We start from the raw sequence: 15,274 nt of genomic DNA, 5'->3' as shown, positions 1-15,274 counted from the left end.
TTTCCCTTAGGTGGTGAGAAGGGAGACCTGAAGGAATGAGCCTTTTAAAAGAGAACCTTAAGTTTCTAAGTACAATCTTGCTCTCTTAATGTTTGTCTTCTGCCCTGCAGAAAACGGGGCGAAAAGTGTTTAAACAAATGGAGATGGGGCCTGTGGGCTGTCCAGGCGTGGCCTAGGACTCGGGAGCTAGCAGCTCCCCTCCCGAATCTCTGCTTCTAAGTTTCTTTTGCAATCCCCCCAGTAAAGGCGGGCCCCAGGTGGGAATTTGGCGATCTCTGCGCGTGGTGACGACTGCGCTGGGGCGCGGGGCGCTCCGGGTGCAAAGGCCCAGGCACTGGGTTGCGGGCGCAAGGGCAGCGGTGCCGGCGCGAGGGATGCCGCTGTCCTCAGCTCTCCCGAAAACCTACTCCCGGGCGAAAACGTGGGCAGAAAGCGGGGAACGCTGCGACGGGCCCTCAGAGCAAGCTGCCAGTAGACGCGGGAAGTTGAGGCTCGGCGCCCCGGCGCCCAGTCCCCGCTCCCCTTCAGGGCCTCTTCCGGGCTGAGTCCTGGGAGTGGGTTTCCCCGGCCGCAGTGATTTTGCAAGAGTGCGGCGGGCCGGCCGGCCGGCTGTAAATCAGCCTTTCTTCACTCCCGGGGGGGCAGCCCTCCCGAGCCTGGGCGGGGGCGCGGAGCACGCGGAGGCCGGGCCCGTGGCCACCCTAGGCCCTCGGCCGCAGCTGGATCGGCCGCCTCCGGCGAGGCGGCGGGGGTTAAACGCCGTGAATCCATCAATCAAGCGCACTGCCGCCCTCGCAAAACCCGGAGCACCGCCCGCGGGGCCTGCTTTGTGTCTCGCCCGCCCGCCTGCCCGGGGCCTGGGAAGCAGGGTCGGGCCGCTCCGGGGTCCGGGGGGCGCGGCGCATTCCCACGAGGGGCCGGCGTGGCCTGAAGGCTGCTCCACCCAGTTTCACCCTGTAATGGGTTCGCTGGGGCCTGGAACACAAATCTCCCAAGCTTCTGGTTTCCTTATTTGATCACTCCTTTGCGTCTTCCACAGAATAAGGCCAACTCATTACTCTTTCCTGACCGCGTGGAGCCCCAAACCCTGTCATCCCCCAAAAGCAGCGTGACCAGGGTTGGTGAGATTAGCCATAAACAACCAGATAATGTGACTGGGCAAGTCACATCATCTCTCTGTGCCTCAATTTCTCGTCTGTAGAAAGAGGGGGCTGTTTTAGGATTTATGCATTTTTTGTATAACTCTAATGTTCTTTTGTTTTAGGTGGAGAAGCCTGAACCCTTTTTGCTGGACAAATGTCCCCAAGTTCCCTTTTCTTCCAAGTCTATTTTCGTACTGCCAGTCCCTTCCCTCCCCATCCCCCAGTCCGCCCCACCCCCGAGTCCGCCCCACTGAGTCCCAGAGAGCAGCTCCAGCCCCCAGGGCAGGACACCTGAGCTTCGGAGCTAAGCCCTGGCCGCATTTGTCTCGGAGAAGCCACCAGGGGGCAATAGAGCCCAAGGATAGAGGAGCAAGGCTTCACAAGGCCTTTCCAAAAGTTTGTGCAACTTGGCGTGAATTCCTTTTTCCAGTTTGTGTGATTTGCAAATCGCGCAGTGATGTCAAGATCCCCCGTTTGATCATCAGCGCTAAGGTAGATGGATGCAGCTCGGGATTCATAAAGAATGAGGCACAAAAGCACTAATGAAGAGCGGGCTAGCGCACCCCCAAGACCTACTGGCAAAACAAAACGGGGCGAACGTGCACAAAGCTCACTTGAAGTGCAAAACTTTGGTTCTGAGGCTATACACACAGTGGATTCTCAGGCCGTGGGGCAAAAGGCATGGAAACAGTGGGTCGCACGCTGGTGTGTCTTTTCCTAAGTTTCGCAAATATCGGGTTCGTTTTGCGATGGTGAAGTGGGAGGTAGCCCGGGAGGTGAGAGAATGCAGAGGAAATCAGTTAAGAGAGAGATTCTCCTGCTAGGAAGAGGAGGTGGCCAAGATTCAGGTTAGAGAACCCCAGTTCTTCATGCAGCAGCCACCTTCACCCATCCTGGGAAGTTTCTGTCTGTATGTAGAGCAGAGCCGCATCCCCGCCGCTGTCTCCGAGGGCAGTGTCGGATTATTCTGTCATTTGTTTCCTGAGAATGGTTTACAATATGGATTAGCGGGGCCCCAGAGGAAACTGGAGTTTGTTCACTACAAACAGCCAAAAGATCTTCAAGAGAGAACGTGTTAGGCTGAAATATCATCTTTTCCCACATGTGCAAGGCTCTTGGATTGTGTTTGCTTTCAAAATCCATAAATGTTTTTATTAAACTATATCTTTCTTGTGGCCCCTGAGCACACAAAGTACTTGCAGCGTATGTAAACGCTTCCATTTTGGTTCTCCTTCAGGAAAACTTTGAAACTCCGCAGTAAATATTTGCTCTGGGGTGAACCTTGGCAAGTGATAAACTCCGAAATCTGGTTTCACTGTACGTGTTTGTGTGCACATGTGTATGTTTTAACAGTATGTATATATATTGGAAAATTTGCGGGAGAGCTTGATATTTTTACTTCTTTGCTGCGCCACAAGGAGGTATTTACTGTAATTACTTGGATAACATTTTAAAATTAACCAAATTCTCTTTCAAATTCGATTCTTCCTTGTGTGCTGGCAGCCTTCCTCCCAAATCATGTCAATTAAATATTCTTACAATGTCACCCGTTAGAATGCCCTTTAGTGTAGTGATTTTGGGGGTATATTTTAAAGTGGTAAAGTGCAGTTTTGCTTCCTAAATTCTGTCTTAATAATAAGAATGTAAACATTAAACAAATCATGATCTTTATTGTTCTTTTATGTTTATAGTTTCATTTCCTCTAATGCTTTAATCTGTAAGCCAAAAAATTTCAGAGAGATATATGGAGACAGCTCAGGAGTATGGCAGGCAGAGTCAGGATTTTGGATTCTCATCCCTGAAGAAAAACTTAAAGTTATTCCTCTGGGATGAAAAGTACTTTATTTTTATGAAGAAATGGAACCTGTTGAGGTTGAATAAATTAGAGAACTCTATGGAAGATTATTAAAATATGAAAACTGTTAGCATTGGGCTGTGTGTTAGTCATCTTTAAGAGAATAATCGGGAATTATTAACTCACTTTGACCTCATGAGCCTTGACATAATAACTGTGGCGTTCGTGGTGTCCCTGGTATTTTAAAAACCACCCTCCTTCCCCCGTGCATTATAAAAATATGTCCTCTCCCTCTCATGTTGATTATACGGGTTTTATTTATTCTAACGACTGCCGTTGAGAGAGAATGCAGCTCTGAGCAGGGAGAAACAAGAAGCCTTGTACACGTTTGCTGTGGGGTGGGCTGGCCACATAATTTGAGTAGCCTCTGGCCAGATAGCCAAATAAATGCACAGTTCACCTCCCGGTGAAAACATCATCCTCAACAAACATCATGTGGGCCTGAGTCACTCTCTGGAGAATCTGCTTCTCAGAGTCTGGTTTGGCAGTTCAGGCAGACATAATCCTTCCTTTCATTTTCCCCTGCCCTTTTGAAGAGCAATAATTTTCAGTCCCCTCACACCAAGAGCACTTTGAGAGATGGCCTACAACTACACGGAGGGAGTTTCTTTGGCACAGCCTTTGGGGAGCTGTGAATATTTGAGGCTGTCTCAAATGGGGACTGTGTCCTTTGAATGAAGTGTTATACAGATGTGTGAGTGAATCCATGGGAACAGAGGCAGATGTTAGGGAGTTAGAGAATTCTGAGCTCTGTGGGCCGTGTCAGTCTGAAGAAAGGCAAGATGGCTGTTAGGTGCAGCCTGTAAGTGCTCTTCATTGAACTGGACTCAATTCGTCTGTGCTTGGAAATAACTGAAATTGTCTGACCACTAAAAGTGTAATACAACTTGGAAGAGGGGCAGGAGAATACATTTTATTGGGGGCCATAGATCTGGCTTGGGTGAACAATCTGTGTATATTCAGATCCTGCATGTTTCTGAAAGATGATAGGTGGATAATTGAAGCACACTTCTGAAGAATTTTTTTCTGGAGCATTTCAGTCCAAAAGAGCTCTAATGTGAGCTACATAGCTCATTTTACATATGACATTACATTACACATTAAAAAAAAGAAATAGGTGAAATTATTTTAATAGTATTTTTCATTTAATGTAATATCTCAAAAATGTCACTTCAACATGTAATCTATAGAAAGTTATTATTGAGATATTTTACATGTTTTTTTTTTTTTCTTCCCATTCCTATGTATTCAATAGCTGGTGTGTATTTCATTCTCAGAGCTCAACTCGAAATGGACCAGTCACATTTCGAGTGCTTGGTAGCCACAGCGGCCAGTGGCTGCTTCACTGGAGAGTACCCATTCCAGATCGTCCGTGCGTGTACAAAGTCACTAACAGATTTCCTCCCACATTTCTGTGAAGGTCTATGAAATTTTAAGTATCACAGGAAAGATTGAAGACAATAGGTTCTAAAGCAGATATATATTTTGAACAGTGCCATTTTCGCTCTGAAGCTTCAAACCGTGAATAAGGAATATATGGCCTTTGAAAGAAGTAGGTGATGCCTTTTAGAGATTTTATTCCATTTAAAAATATATTTTTAATTATAAAAATGAATCCCTACTTATTATAGAACACTTAATACAAGGCATAGAAAATAACAAAAATCATCTAGAATCCCACCATCTATAGATAATCACCTTTTGAAATTTTGGAGTATTGCTGTTCTCATATGTGGATTGGTTTCATGGTTGTCGTTATACTGCAAATGCCCTTGTATATCTTGCTTTTGTTCACAGTATTATATCACGAGCATCTGTATTTGTTGTTAAAAGCTCTTCATAAGAATAATTTTGAGCACCTGGATGATTCATCATATGGCTGAGCCATGGTTTACTGAAGTCAGTGACTTTTGGTAGGGTAGTAGTTGCAGTAAGCTCACTAAATGTGACAGGAACAATAAAGGTTATTTTATGGAAAAGTCACCCTACCGAGTGACCATCCTCATCTCTCATATTGGCAGCCTTCCTTCCATGACTGTAGACAACTCCGGGCAACCAGGACCCCTTCTACTCTTAAGCTTATTTTTTAGAGAAAATATCTTAGAAAATAATCTCCCTTTTCCCCCATCCAATCAATCCAGATGTTTGATTACCATGTTGACACAATTGGATTATGACTTAATGGTAAAGAGCAACTTTTCTAAAGAGATTTTGAATGGAAAACGAGAGCATTTTAAAGATCCTCATATGGCAGTTTATTTCTCTTATTAAACTCATGTCCCCCAAGATATCACAGCACCCACTAGGTACAGGTACTGGGCCATCCTTCGTTAAATCATAGTTGGATTTATTTTTGCTTCCCTTTTTGGCCCTCTTTCCCACCATTTGTCATTTTCACAGGCGTTAGTGACATAAATCTTGTGGAATGTTGGCTACGCACATAGCATGAAGGATTCAACCTCTCCCATTTCAGGCTGGTTGGCCAATGTAAGCAACTGAGGGTGGCAGAGATCGGGGACAGATAAGACAGGGAGAAGAAGGGGCAGAGGGACTCTGGAAAGAATACCTGAAGTACAAAAATGACACCTTTAAGATTGAGGGTGATGGCAGCTGACTGATGATTACCAGGTAACACTGGAGTCCATTGGAAGCTGCACAACAATGAACTGTTATGATTATTTTTCCCTATCTATATGGAAAGACCTGGTTTGCTTCTCTGCACACAGTCCTGATTCAGTGTGGTGCCCACATATTGTAAATGTCTTATCCAGGAATCCAGGGACCTGGCCCTGAAGGAAAAACCGAGGACAGAGTATTTCTGCAACAGGCCTAGGCTCTTGCAAACTTGCCTTCCCAAAGCTCCGAGCCCAGCTGGCCTGCAGGGGAGGCGGTCTTGCTGGCAACCTGCTGTTTGGCCTTATACTTTCTGTCACAGAAGAGTCATTTTTCCTGACTTGAAGAATTTGATGGCCCACGAGTGCTGGGCGGATTTTATTAAGCTGATAAATATGACTACAAGTTTACTTAAAACCAGTGGCTCTTCTCACTGTCAATGCTGTGGCGTTTATGCCTTTTGCTCTCAAGCTCTCTTTGGCCCAAGCAATTCAGGGCAGGGAGTTTGAAGGGTATTTTGTGTCTGACGTGGGCAGTCTGAAAAATAGTGGGCCTTCTAACATTGCACTGACAGACACTCTCAGGGCTAATATAATTGATGTATTCATAGGAGCTTAAGCAAAATAGCTTTCCAAAAGGGAGAAAAACTTGTCTTTTCACCTAAGCGCTGACCGATTTGTGGTTTGGATGCTTACACGAGATATTAAACAGACTCGATGGAAAAGGCTTGTTCGCCTCAAGTCTGACTTTCCCTCATCTTGTAATTTTTGGCCTTGAGTCAAATTTTTGTCCGTTCCCCTGCACTCCTTGGGTTGAGGCCAGCACCACGGGCTTGCACTCTCCATGGTGTCGACAGAGTGTTTTTCAGCTGTACCAAAGGCCACAGATTTTATGTCAGACTTCAAGATACACAGCTTGATAAACATGTCTGCCTCTGGCGATTGGCAGCATTCTTTCTGGAAAAGAAAACAAAAATTGTTTCACATCAATAAGGAAAGTGGTATGAATAGCAAAGAATAACACAGCTTGGAAGGTGTGCCTGAGGCCTGAACTTTTTTGCAGTATGTTTTGCTCTTCAGTTCAATTTAGTTTTGAGTTGTATCTTCACCCCACCAGCCTCTGATTACTTTGATCAGCCATATGTGTCCGGTTGTGTAACAAACAAACAAATCAACAACTGATTTGTTTGGAAGGGTTGTTGGCGGTAAATAACTCCAGAATGGTGTTTGGAAAAAGTATTTTGGCTTTCTGTAGATATTTTATTTTATTTTGTTTTTCTTATGGGATGAAATGGCTGATTATCGTTAACTCTCTCGTTCACTGTAATTTAAAGAAACTGTGTGATGCTATTTCTCTCTGATATTTTCTAGTTGAGTTTTTTCCCATCACGTTTTTCTCTTGGCCACGTGTCAGGTCACTAAATTGGGAAATCAGGCCATATGGATGACACAAAACTCAACTCTGCGTTACCTGGAAATCTCGCCTTTGTAGAGCTGTAGCCAGCTTGGTACAGATTCCCACAATCAGAGGACTGGATAACTTCTTCTGACAATTTCTTGCAATCAGAGGGGGTTCTTGCATTGCCATCTGGACTTCAGCGTTGACTGTTGGGAAGGAAGAGGGAGGAACACATCCTGAGAATCAGCACCCTCTTTCTAAAACTGCTTTGCCATTGAGCACATGCCCCGGAAGCCTGAAGGGAAGGCTGACTTTTTCAGGTTAAACTTCCCTTTGGAAGATTGATTAAATGCTGATGATCTCTTCAGCAAGCCTGTGTGGACCCGATGGCTCAAGGCCAGCCCCGGAACCTCTCCGGTGCAGCCTGCCAGCCGGATTGTACCACCTCACCTGGATGCCGGTTGCTCAAAGGCCGATGAGACTCATGGTGCCCGCTCTCGGGAATTCCTCGGTGGCACTCAACATTAATTACCTCTCCCCCAGGCCCTTGTGCAGAGTCCGGTGCCAGATCTCTGATGTCACTGCAGGACTATGATTAAACACCAGCTCCAGATCAGCCCAGTGACAGGGAGGGTCATCAGTAATGGATTTGAAAGGGGCTTCAAGGCCCAGGGTAATATGTTATTCATTACCAATGTCGGCTGAGGAGCTGCGAATCTGTCTGTTGGTTGGTAGCACTTTATATGACACCTCCCCAGGGTCAGTGCTAGAGAACGCAGTTTCTGTTTGATGAGTGGGGGTGTGGTGTAAACATGTGATGTTAGTATCTTATCAGGTAGCAGAGCTGAGTAGAGATGAAATGGTTCAGCAGTCTTAAGCAGCTTTAGAGAGCTGCCTCAGAAATAAAAATGGTTCATTCATAGACATAGTAATTCACACATACATACATATACACACATATGTGCATGTGTATACATATATATGCATATTATTTTTTGATGTTTGGGGATGAGCTCTGAATTTAGGACATTTTGACAAGCTCTTCTGTGCACATATTCTGTTTGCAGAGGGCAGGGTTCCTAACCTGGGGTGCGTGTTTGATGGCCCGTGGATGGGCCTCGACAAGGTCTGAGAACCTCTATGATTGTAAGTAAGTTTTTGCGTGGAAGCTAAGTTACTTACCCTCTCCAAGCTTTTTCAGTCATCTATAAGATGGGGGAAATAATATCTGCCACACTGGGTTGGGGTGAGGACTAAATAAGAAAATGCACTTAAAGCACTTAACACAACCTGTGGCCCAAAATGCTCTCTCAGTATTAGATGTTATTATTACACTTGTTGTGTTAATAAGATATACCTTTGTAAATTTTAATTGGATCTGGGAGCCACAGATTTTTACCAGATTTGCAGAGGAAACTTTGAACCAAACAGGTTAGGAACCTCTGTCTTTGATAGCTAGAACCACTGGAGAATAAATCTTTTACAGAGTCAAACTCAATTTGTCAGAAATGGAAGATGAAGACGTGTGATTTGTGAGGTTGACCAATCTGGGGAAATTCCTAGAGTCCCCAGGAAGCGGGAAGACCTTGCCAAGTTTTATGTCACTGCTGTTTTTCTTCTACCTTCTATTAGTTGAAAAAAAGTCTTTTCTCACTCTCTCCACATTTTTTTCTGTGAATAAAGCCTATGGGGTATAGCCATCTCATCTGTACATGCAAAAAGCCTGCTTTCCCACGTTTTGCCTCCTTTTGGCGTTTTGGCTACTGTTATAATAACAACACCCTGTTACCACTCAGTCTCAGCTTATAATAATAAAATAAAAATTTCAACTGAAAGCTGCAGCTATTCGTGTGATGTAAGTAGACATTGCTATTTCCATTTTACAGATTTGTAAACTGATCCAGAGAAGGGTCAACTTTTAATACACATACCAATTCAGAAATAATAACTCTCAATTCAGGTTATGCCAAACCCATGCACCGCAGAAAACATCACAAAGACTTCCTGCAGTCCAGTGGCCCCTGGAATCGATTTACTACATACGCTGTTGGGAAGGAAGTATCTTCCTCCTGTCATAAATCCTCAGACCCTGTAGATATGAATGGCTGAAACTACATGCCTGATGCTCGCCATGATTTTTCACATAGCAATGAAGAGCAATAGCTGTGAAAGTTACAGAACACTGAATTACATGTAGTAAAAATAGACAGTCAAGCCCTTCATCTAAAAATTAACTTAACTGCTTGAGGAAAGAGATGGCTATAAAGTTAAATGGTGTAATTTCATGTATGGAAATGGCTGTCCTTTGTTATATTTAAAATTTACCTTAGGAAATAATTACCTCTGCACAAAGCCAATTTCTAAATGGGAAACATTCCTCCAGCAGGATGTTCTTTCCATCTCTTGGGGGCCCCCATGGAATAGTGCTACTCAGCGATCCGGGGGAGAAAGTGTCAGTGCTCAGAAGCAAACTTCCTCAATGGAAGTCTCACTGGAAACTGGCCTCATCCATCATTATCTGTTCTCATCCCAAGGCAGCACGCCGGCTTTCCATCCTACCGAATTTGGTGGGAATTCTCCTCTGAGAGGATGCTGTAGGGGGTGAGAAAATGACCCAGTGTGCAGAGGGCCCTCTGCTGGAGCTGCGGAGGAGACCAGAGGAATCATTGTTTGGCCATCTTCTAGCTGACTTTAGAGCCACCCCTGCTCTGACCCTAGGAACCTATTGTGTCCGAGCAAGATGATAATTGAAGATCATTGTGCAAATGGTGTTCTGTTTTCCTATCTGCGGTAACATTGTTTCTCCTGGGATTTCAGCTCATCAAGACTTTCTTTGATCCACTGCTGTTCATAAACTGCATAGAAAAGTCTGACATTGAATTTTTGTCTGAATTTTTCTTTTTATCAAGGAAGCCAAGGCCTTTTGCATTCTTTTAATTTTAATTACAGGGCAAGCCCATGCAATAATGTCATGACTTATAATGCCGAATATTTTTGCTTTTGATGGTCCCCTGAGTCTCAGAGACAGAAGCAGGAACTACTTTGTTTATTCATGATGCATTTATTGAGCCCTTACATCATTTGAGGCACTGTCCTGGACCCTGTGGAGACTGAAGAAGAACGAGACCTGGATCCTGCTCTCAAGGGGTGGGGATGAAGTGGTGAGGCTGAGGCATGTGCACATCAAGGCATGAAGGCATGTCTGAAAATGTGGGTGTTGCAAAGGTGCAGGAAATTCCTATGGAAGGTCAGAGTCAAGAGAGATTGTATCTACCTTGTACATGGGAGTAGGCTTCTTGGAGGAGGTGGCATTTAACTGGGTGAATAGTACTGGCAAATCCAGAAAAGGTGATATCAAGTGGGAATGGGACTTTTACTCCATTTTCCTTGAAAAAATGACTCTAGGTACATGTTTTTTTTATGGAAATTAGGGTCAGAAAATTATCCAAGTGGATTTTACTTCAACTTCCAGCTCTAGATTTTTTTGTACATGGCATGTGACTTTAAAGCCAGAAAAATGAAAAATTAAAAATGCAAGGCAGAAGAGCAAGTCAATATGTGCGTTGCGTGTCACAAAGGGCATTTATTCCACATTGGTGTAATTCATCAGGTCATTGTGCCAGATAAATATAATCTCTGAAATCAAAAAGCATGAGCAAAGTTTGAAAACCCTCCATTTCCACATGTGACCTTTACCTATTTATAGAAGGAATCACAGTGGAATAAGGCAATCACCCTTTCTCGGAAAGCAAGAAGGATGCATTTCCTGGCACCGTAAATAGAATGTCTGTGAGTCTCTGGCCACCGCCTCTCCTTAGCAGACAGCAGACATGGGACGGTAACAGCTGTCTTTGGGATAGGAATAATTAATGGGGCAAGCGTATGTCTGTGGCTTTTGAGCAGCTAGGGTGAAACTGCTTGTCCATTTCAGCTTTCACCTAAACCACTGGGACACTTACTTCCTGAGTCAATGGTGAGTCTGCAGTGTTAACAAAAGACTCCCATTGATTATTGCCCTGTAGTAATTGCTGCCAGTGTTAGGCTGTCCCTCACAACTTGTTGACATCTTTTGACAATTTAAATATGGCCCACGCTAAAGGCCTGAAGCCCTCAGAATGCAGGGTGAGGAATGAAAAGGCAAATATGAACTTTTCCAGCAAACTCAAGTGCAAGGTGCAAAAAAGCATCTCCAGTGATGACATTTTAATTGTACATTAGGAGCCTTTTCAGTGGAGCCTCCCGGCTCTGCTTGTGCTGAAAGGTTGCTGGTAAGCTAAATCCCTGTAGTCCCCACAATGCTTTGTAAATAAGAGGAGGCAGTGATGTACCCATGAGTACATGAACAGTCCCTCGGATTTTAAAACAAAGGCATGTTAGGAACCACCAGAAGGAAAGGTTTCATATCATGGGTGGGGTGGAAGTTGGCAGCTGCATCTGGAAAACCAGTCTGCAACTCAGCTGTGCTTGATGCTCAGCAAACTGACCAGGGTTCAGTAAACTGTGGCCGTGGCCCAAATCCAGCTCCATGCCTGCTTGTTGTAAATAAAGTTTTATTGGAACACAGCCATGTTCACTTGTTTATATATTGTATATGGCTGCTTTCCTTCTACAACAGTGGAGTTGCTGTTGGACAGACTGTGTGGCCCGCAAAGCTGAAAATAATCTACTATCTGGCCCTTTACAGAAAGAGTTTGCAGATCTCTACCCTAGATTAATGTATGCTGAAGGATGATTTTCATATTACTCTGCCAAATTAAACGTTTTGTAGGAGATTCTGTAGTCCTAGAGAAGCTATGCAAATATGTGTGGGCTTTGAGGCCTAGAAAGCTGGGCTTGAGAGAAACAGGGCTATACCCTACCCTTATTATAAAAACTTTAAAACTTTTCTGCATCATTCTCATTCTACTTCTCTAAGATACTCATGTTCTTAGCTAAAAGTTCCCGCCTCCTGTGACTTTAGGGATCATGGGAAAACTGGTAGAATTTTATTTCCCTTGGAGCCCTCACAATCTAAACTGCTAATTCTTAAATGGAGGTGTAAATGCTTTTGATTGACATTTGGTTTAAGTATGACCATAAAAACTCCCAGTGCCACAGGTAGATTTAGTAAAAGTTAGGCGTGCTTGTTCTGGCATTCCATAGTTAAATTTAAGTTTTATGGACTGCTTAGAGAAAGAATTCTTTATAGCTGGGAAGGAATTAACCTTTAAGGCACCAGTTTGCTGTAATTGTTAAAATTAGCATAGTTACTTGGGTGGAAGACTCTAAAATGTTCTATACTCTTGCTTGCTTTGGCAGCACATATGCCAAAATATTCTCTACTCTTTTATTGTAAAGGTCCCTAGTTTAGGTCTGTCACCAACATGGATGCTGAATTGAGACCCAGCACTAGAGGCCACTTCCTACCCTCAACCTTATAAAACTCTTATATATATGGAGAAGACGTCCTTTGCTCTGGATGAAAAGCCAGTGGATTGTTGTGTTGAGAAAGATCCTGAGGATGCATCCAAGAGCAGTAGGGAAAAACTCCACGATCGGTATCAATGGCTGATATCTGTGATGCTTTAAGACAGAAAGTGATGGCAACTCATGCTGCATAATTATTATTCTTGCTCTGTGGTTTCAAGGGCTGTGGAATTGCAGAACTGTCTTCTGTTTCTTTGTTATGAGCTCCCTGCTCTGTTGTCAGCAGGTCTGGGACTCCATGTTCCTGTCACTGGGTCCTATCACCACTTCTTATTCTATTACTCCATTGCTCTATTTTTATGTCTTTCTATATTTATTTATTTATTTTTGGCTCCTCTAACTGGAAAAACTTCTCTTGAGAAGTCTTTCTTTTTTAGACACTTCTGGTTGATAAGCGTACTTGTTTCCACTCTCCAGGGCCAGTGCATACAAGTGTGCAGACTGTGACCTGGACAAGGTGGCCTGGAGAAAAGGTGTGAGGGAGGCTTAGATCCAGAGTGCATCCATTCCTTTCAGCTTTATTAGTCTGCATCCATTTTTAAGGATGGATTTTTTTTCTCCTTTTCTTTGTTTTAAAATAATTCACTCATAGATTATTTTATTAAATTAATTTTAATCCATTTGTTTTTTATTTATTTATTTTCTGAGCCAGTGTCTCGCTCTGTTGCTCAGGCTGGAGTACAGTGGTGCAATCTTGGCTCACTGCAACCTCTGCCTCCCGGGTTCAGGCGATTCTTGTGTCTTAGTTTCCCTAGTAGCTGGGATTACAGGCGTGCACCACCATGCCCAGCTACTTTTTGTATTTTTAGCAGAGACGTGGTTTTGCCATGTTGGCCAGGCTGGTCTTGAACTCCTGACCTCAGGTGATCTGCCAGCCTCAGCCTACCAAAGTGCTGGGATTACAGGTGTGAGCCACCATGCCTGGCCTAATTCTTTTGTTTTGATGCTTAAATTGCCCCAAATTTGGCCAGTGGGAACCCTTTCAGGTTGGCTTCTGTGTTCTATTGACATATTGCTATCATTTTTGTGGGCACCTTAATAACTTCCTGGCAAGGCAAAATGTTCCAGACTCATCTTCACCTTCCCCACCCCAGCTCTGGAATCAACCATTTCTCCAAAGATCCTTGGCTCCTTTCAGTTAGCAATGGTATTTATAAACTAAGACTGGGGTTCCAGGTGTGCTCACAGCTAAATGGAATGTCATTGCTTTTAGGATGCAAAAAAATAAAAAATTTTAATGACGTCATGAGTTTATGTTGACACTTCCAAGTCCAATCTAATCACATAAGGCCCTCCCTTGCCGTCCCCACTCCCTTTTTAATTCTTTTCTTTACATTTAGAACCAATCCTGGCTCCCAACAATATCAATCCACCTATTATGTCAGAACTGTAACATTTGCATACTTATTCATGTTCTCATCCTTAGTTTAATCCTAGCTCTACAATCATATATATTAAATACTCACCATCAGTCCTTTTGCCAAAGTTTCCCCACTTTTCTCTAGGTTGGATAGTTGGATGAGTCTCATCCTCTAGTGGACTCCTCAGGAATAGCAGGTGTTTCATTATCTTTCAGATGGGAAAGCTTCTCCTGACATTACTTCTGGCTTCCAGTTCTGTAGGTCAGCTCTGGCTTGCTTTGGCTCTGCTGAGCTCCACATTTCTTTCCATCCCAGGATGTAGGCTGAAGGAGCAGCCCCTCTCTGGAACACTCTTCTCATGGCAGAGGGTAGGAACAAAGAGGTTGACGCAAATGATTCAAGTACATTTAAAGCTTCTGCTTAGATGTGGTGTACATAATATTTACTCTCATTCCATTGGCTAAGGCAAGTCCCTTGGCCAAGTTTTCTGATGGGCCAGGAAGTACACTCCTCCTACATGGAAGCATGGCAAAGGTGAGGAGTGGCTGATACTTTCACAGAAAAGGGAGATGTTAAAATACTCAAGGGTAAAGTACATCTTCAAGTGGGCGATTTTGTTTAGCGGAATTTCCCAACTTAATTGACGACAGAACGTTTTTTTTTGTTTTTTGAGGTACATCTTTTAGCACTCAAATTCCCTGGAGGACACTTTAGGAAATGCTGCTCTGGTCCATCTGGAGGTGTTAGAATTGACCTTAGAAAAGACATTCCTTTGGAGGTCTGGGTAAATGGAATATATGGAGTTTGAAACTCATGTTTCATTGAGTGAGAACCAGACGTTAAAACCTTCCCACATCAGCAAGTCCAGTGTTACTTTATTAGCTAACACTTCTTCAGCCTTAAAGAGCTGTCAAAAATAGATTTGGATAATAAACCTTAAATTCACCTGCTTTCTGATCTTTGTGGATCATCAATGATCTCTTTAGGAATCATCCATGCCCCTAATCATCTTTTTTTTTCTTCTAATAATCCATTGCTAAGGAATGATCATTTTCTATGTATTTCACCAAATAACAAAATCAAGAATCTCCATCTCGTTGTTTTTATGTCTCTCTCTAGATGATTACCGTCTTTCTTGGTAGCAGATATGTGAGTAATAAATTGCTTTTAATATGATAAAAATTGCTTACTGAGCATTTGATATGTGCATGGCAGGGTGCCTTCATTCTGTGGACTTTGGCTACATGGAAAGCAGAGAAATAAAATTTAAATTAGGAGCACATATTCTTTCTTTATAGCATAAGGTAAGTGTCTTATAACCTTGAAGTTAGGAGATACAGGTCATTGGCTTAAAGGATGGAAACCAGGGCATCCACATTCTAGTGCCAATTTGGGGGTACACTTGAACAATTTATTATGAGTCCTTAGTCTTCTTATTT

General features: G+C 43.4%; 1 protein-coding gene across 1 annotated transcript; it reads right to left on the bottom strand.

Moving 5' to 3' along the window:
• Positions 1-5,181: 5,181 nt before the first annotated feature.
• Positions 5,182-14,172, bottom strand: LOC115898356. The gene is made up of 3 exons (XM_030933151.1): positions 13,941-14,172; positions 7,081-7,214; positions 5,182-6,566 (listed from the first exon to the last, which is right to left on the bottom strand). Exons 1-3 carry the CDS (start codon positions 14,038-14,040, stop codon positions 6,267-6,269), a joined length of 534 nt encoding a protein of 177 aa, XP_030789011.1. The 5' UTR covers positions 14,041-14,172; the 3' UTR covers positions 5,182-6,266.
• Between the last annotated feature and the right edge of the window lie 1,102 nt (positions 14,173-15,274).

This window comes from Rhinopithecus roxellana, chromosome 6 (genome assembly GCF_007565055.1).
Source record: "Rhinopithecus roxellana isolate Shanxi Qingling chromosome 6, ASM756505v1, whole genome shotgun sequence".
In the NCBI taxonomy this organism is placed as follows: Eukaryota; Metazoa; Chordata; class Mammalia; order Primates; family Cercopithecidae; genus Rhinopithecus; species Rhinopithecus roxellana.
Note: the sequence above shows the minus strand (reverse complement) of the source record. Positions and strands in the feature narration are given on the sequence as shown.

Coding starts and splice junctions, on each gene's coding strand:
- LOC115898356 (XM_030933151.1), bottom strand. CDS start 14,040: ATGAAACACCTGCTATTCCTGAGGAGTCCACTAGAGGATGAGACTCAT. Junction 7,215..13,940: donor CTTTGGCAAAAGGACTGATG/GTGAGTATTTAA, acceptor CCTTCCCAACAG/TCAACGCTGAAGTCCAGATG. Junction 6,567..7,080: donor TACAAAGGCGAGATTTCCAG/GTAACGCAGAGT, acceptor TTTCTTTTCCAG/AAAGAATGCTGCCAATCGCC.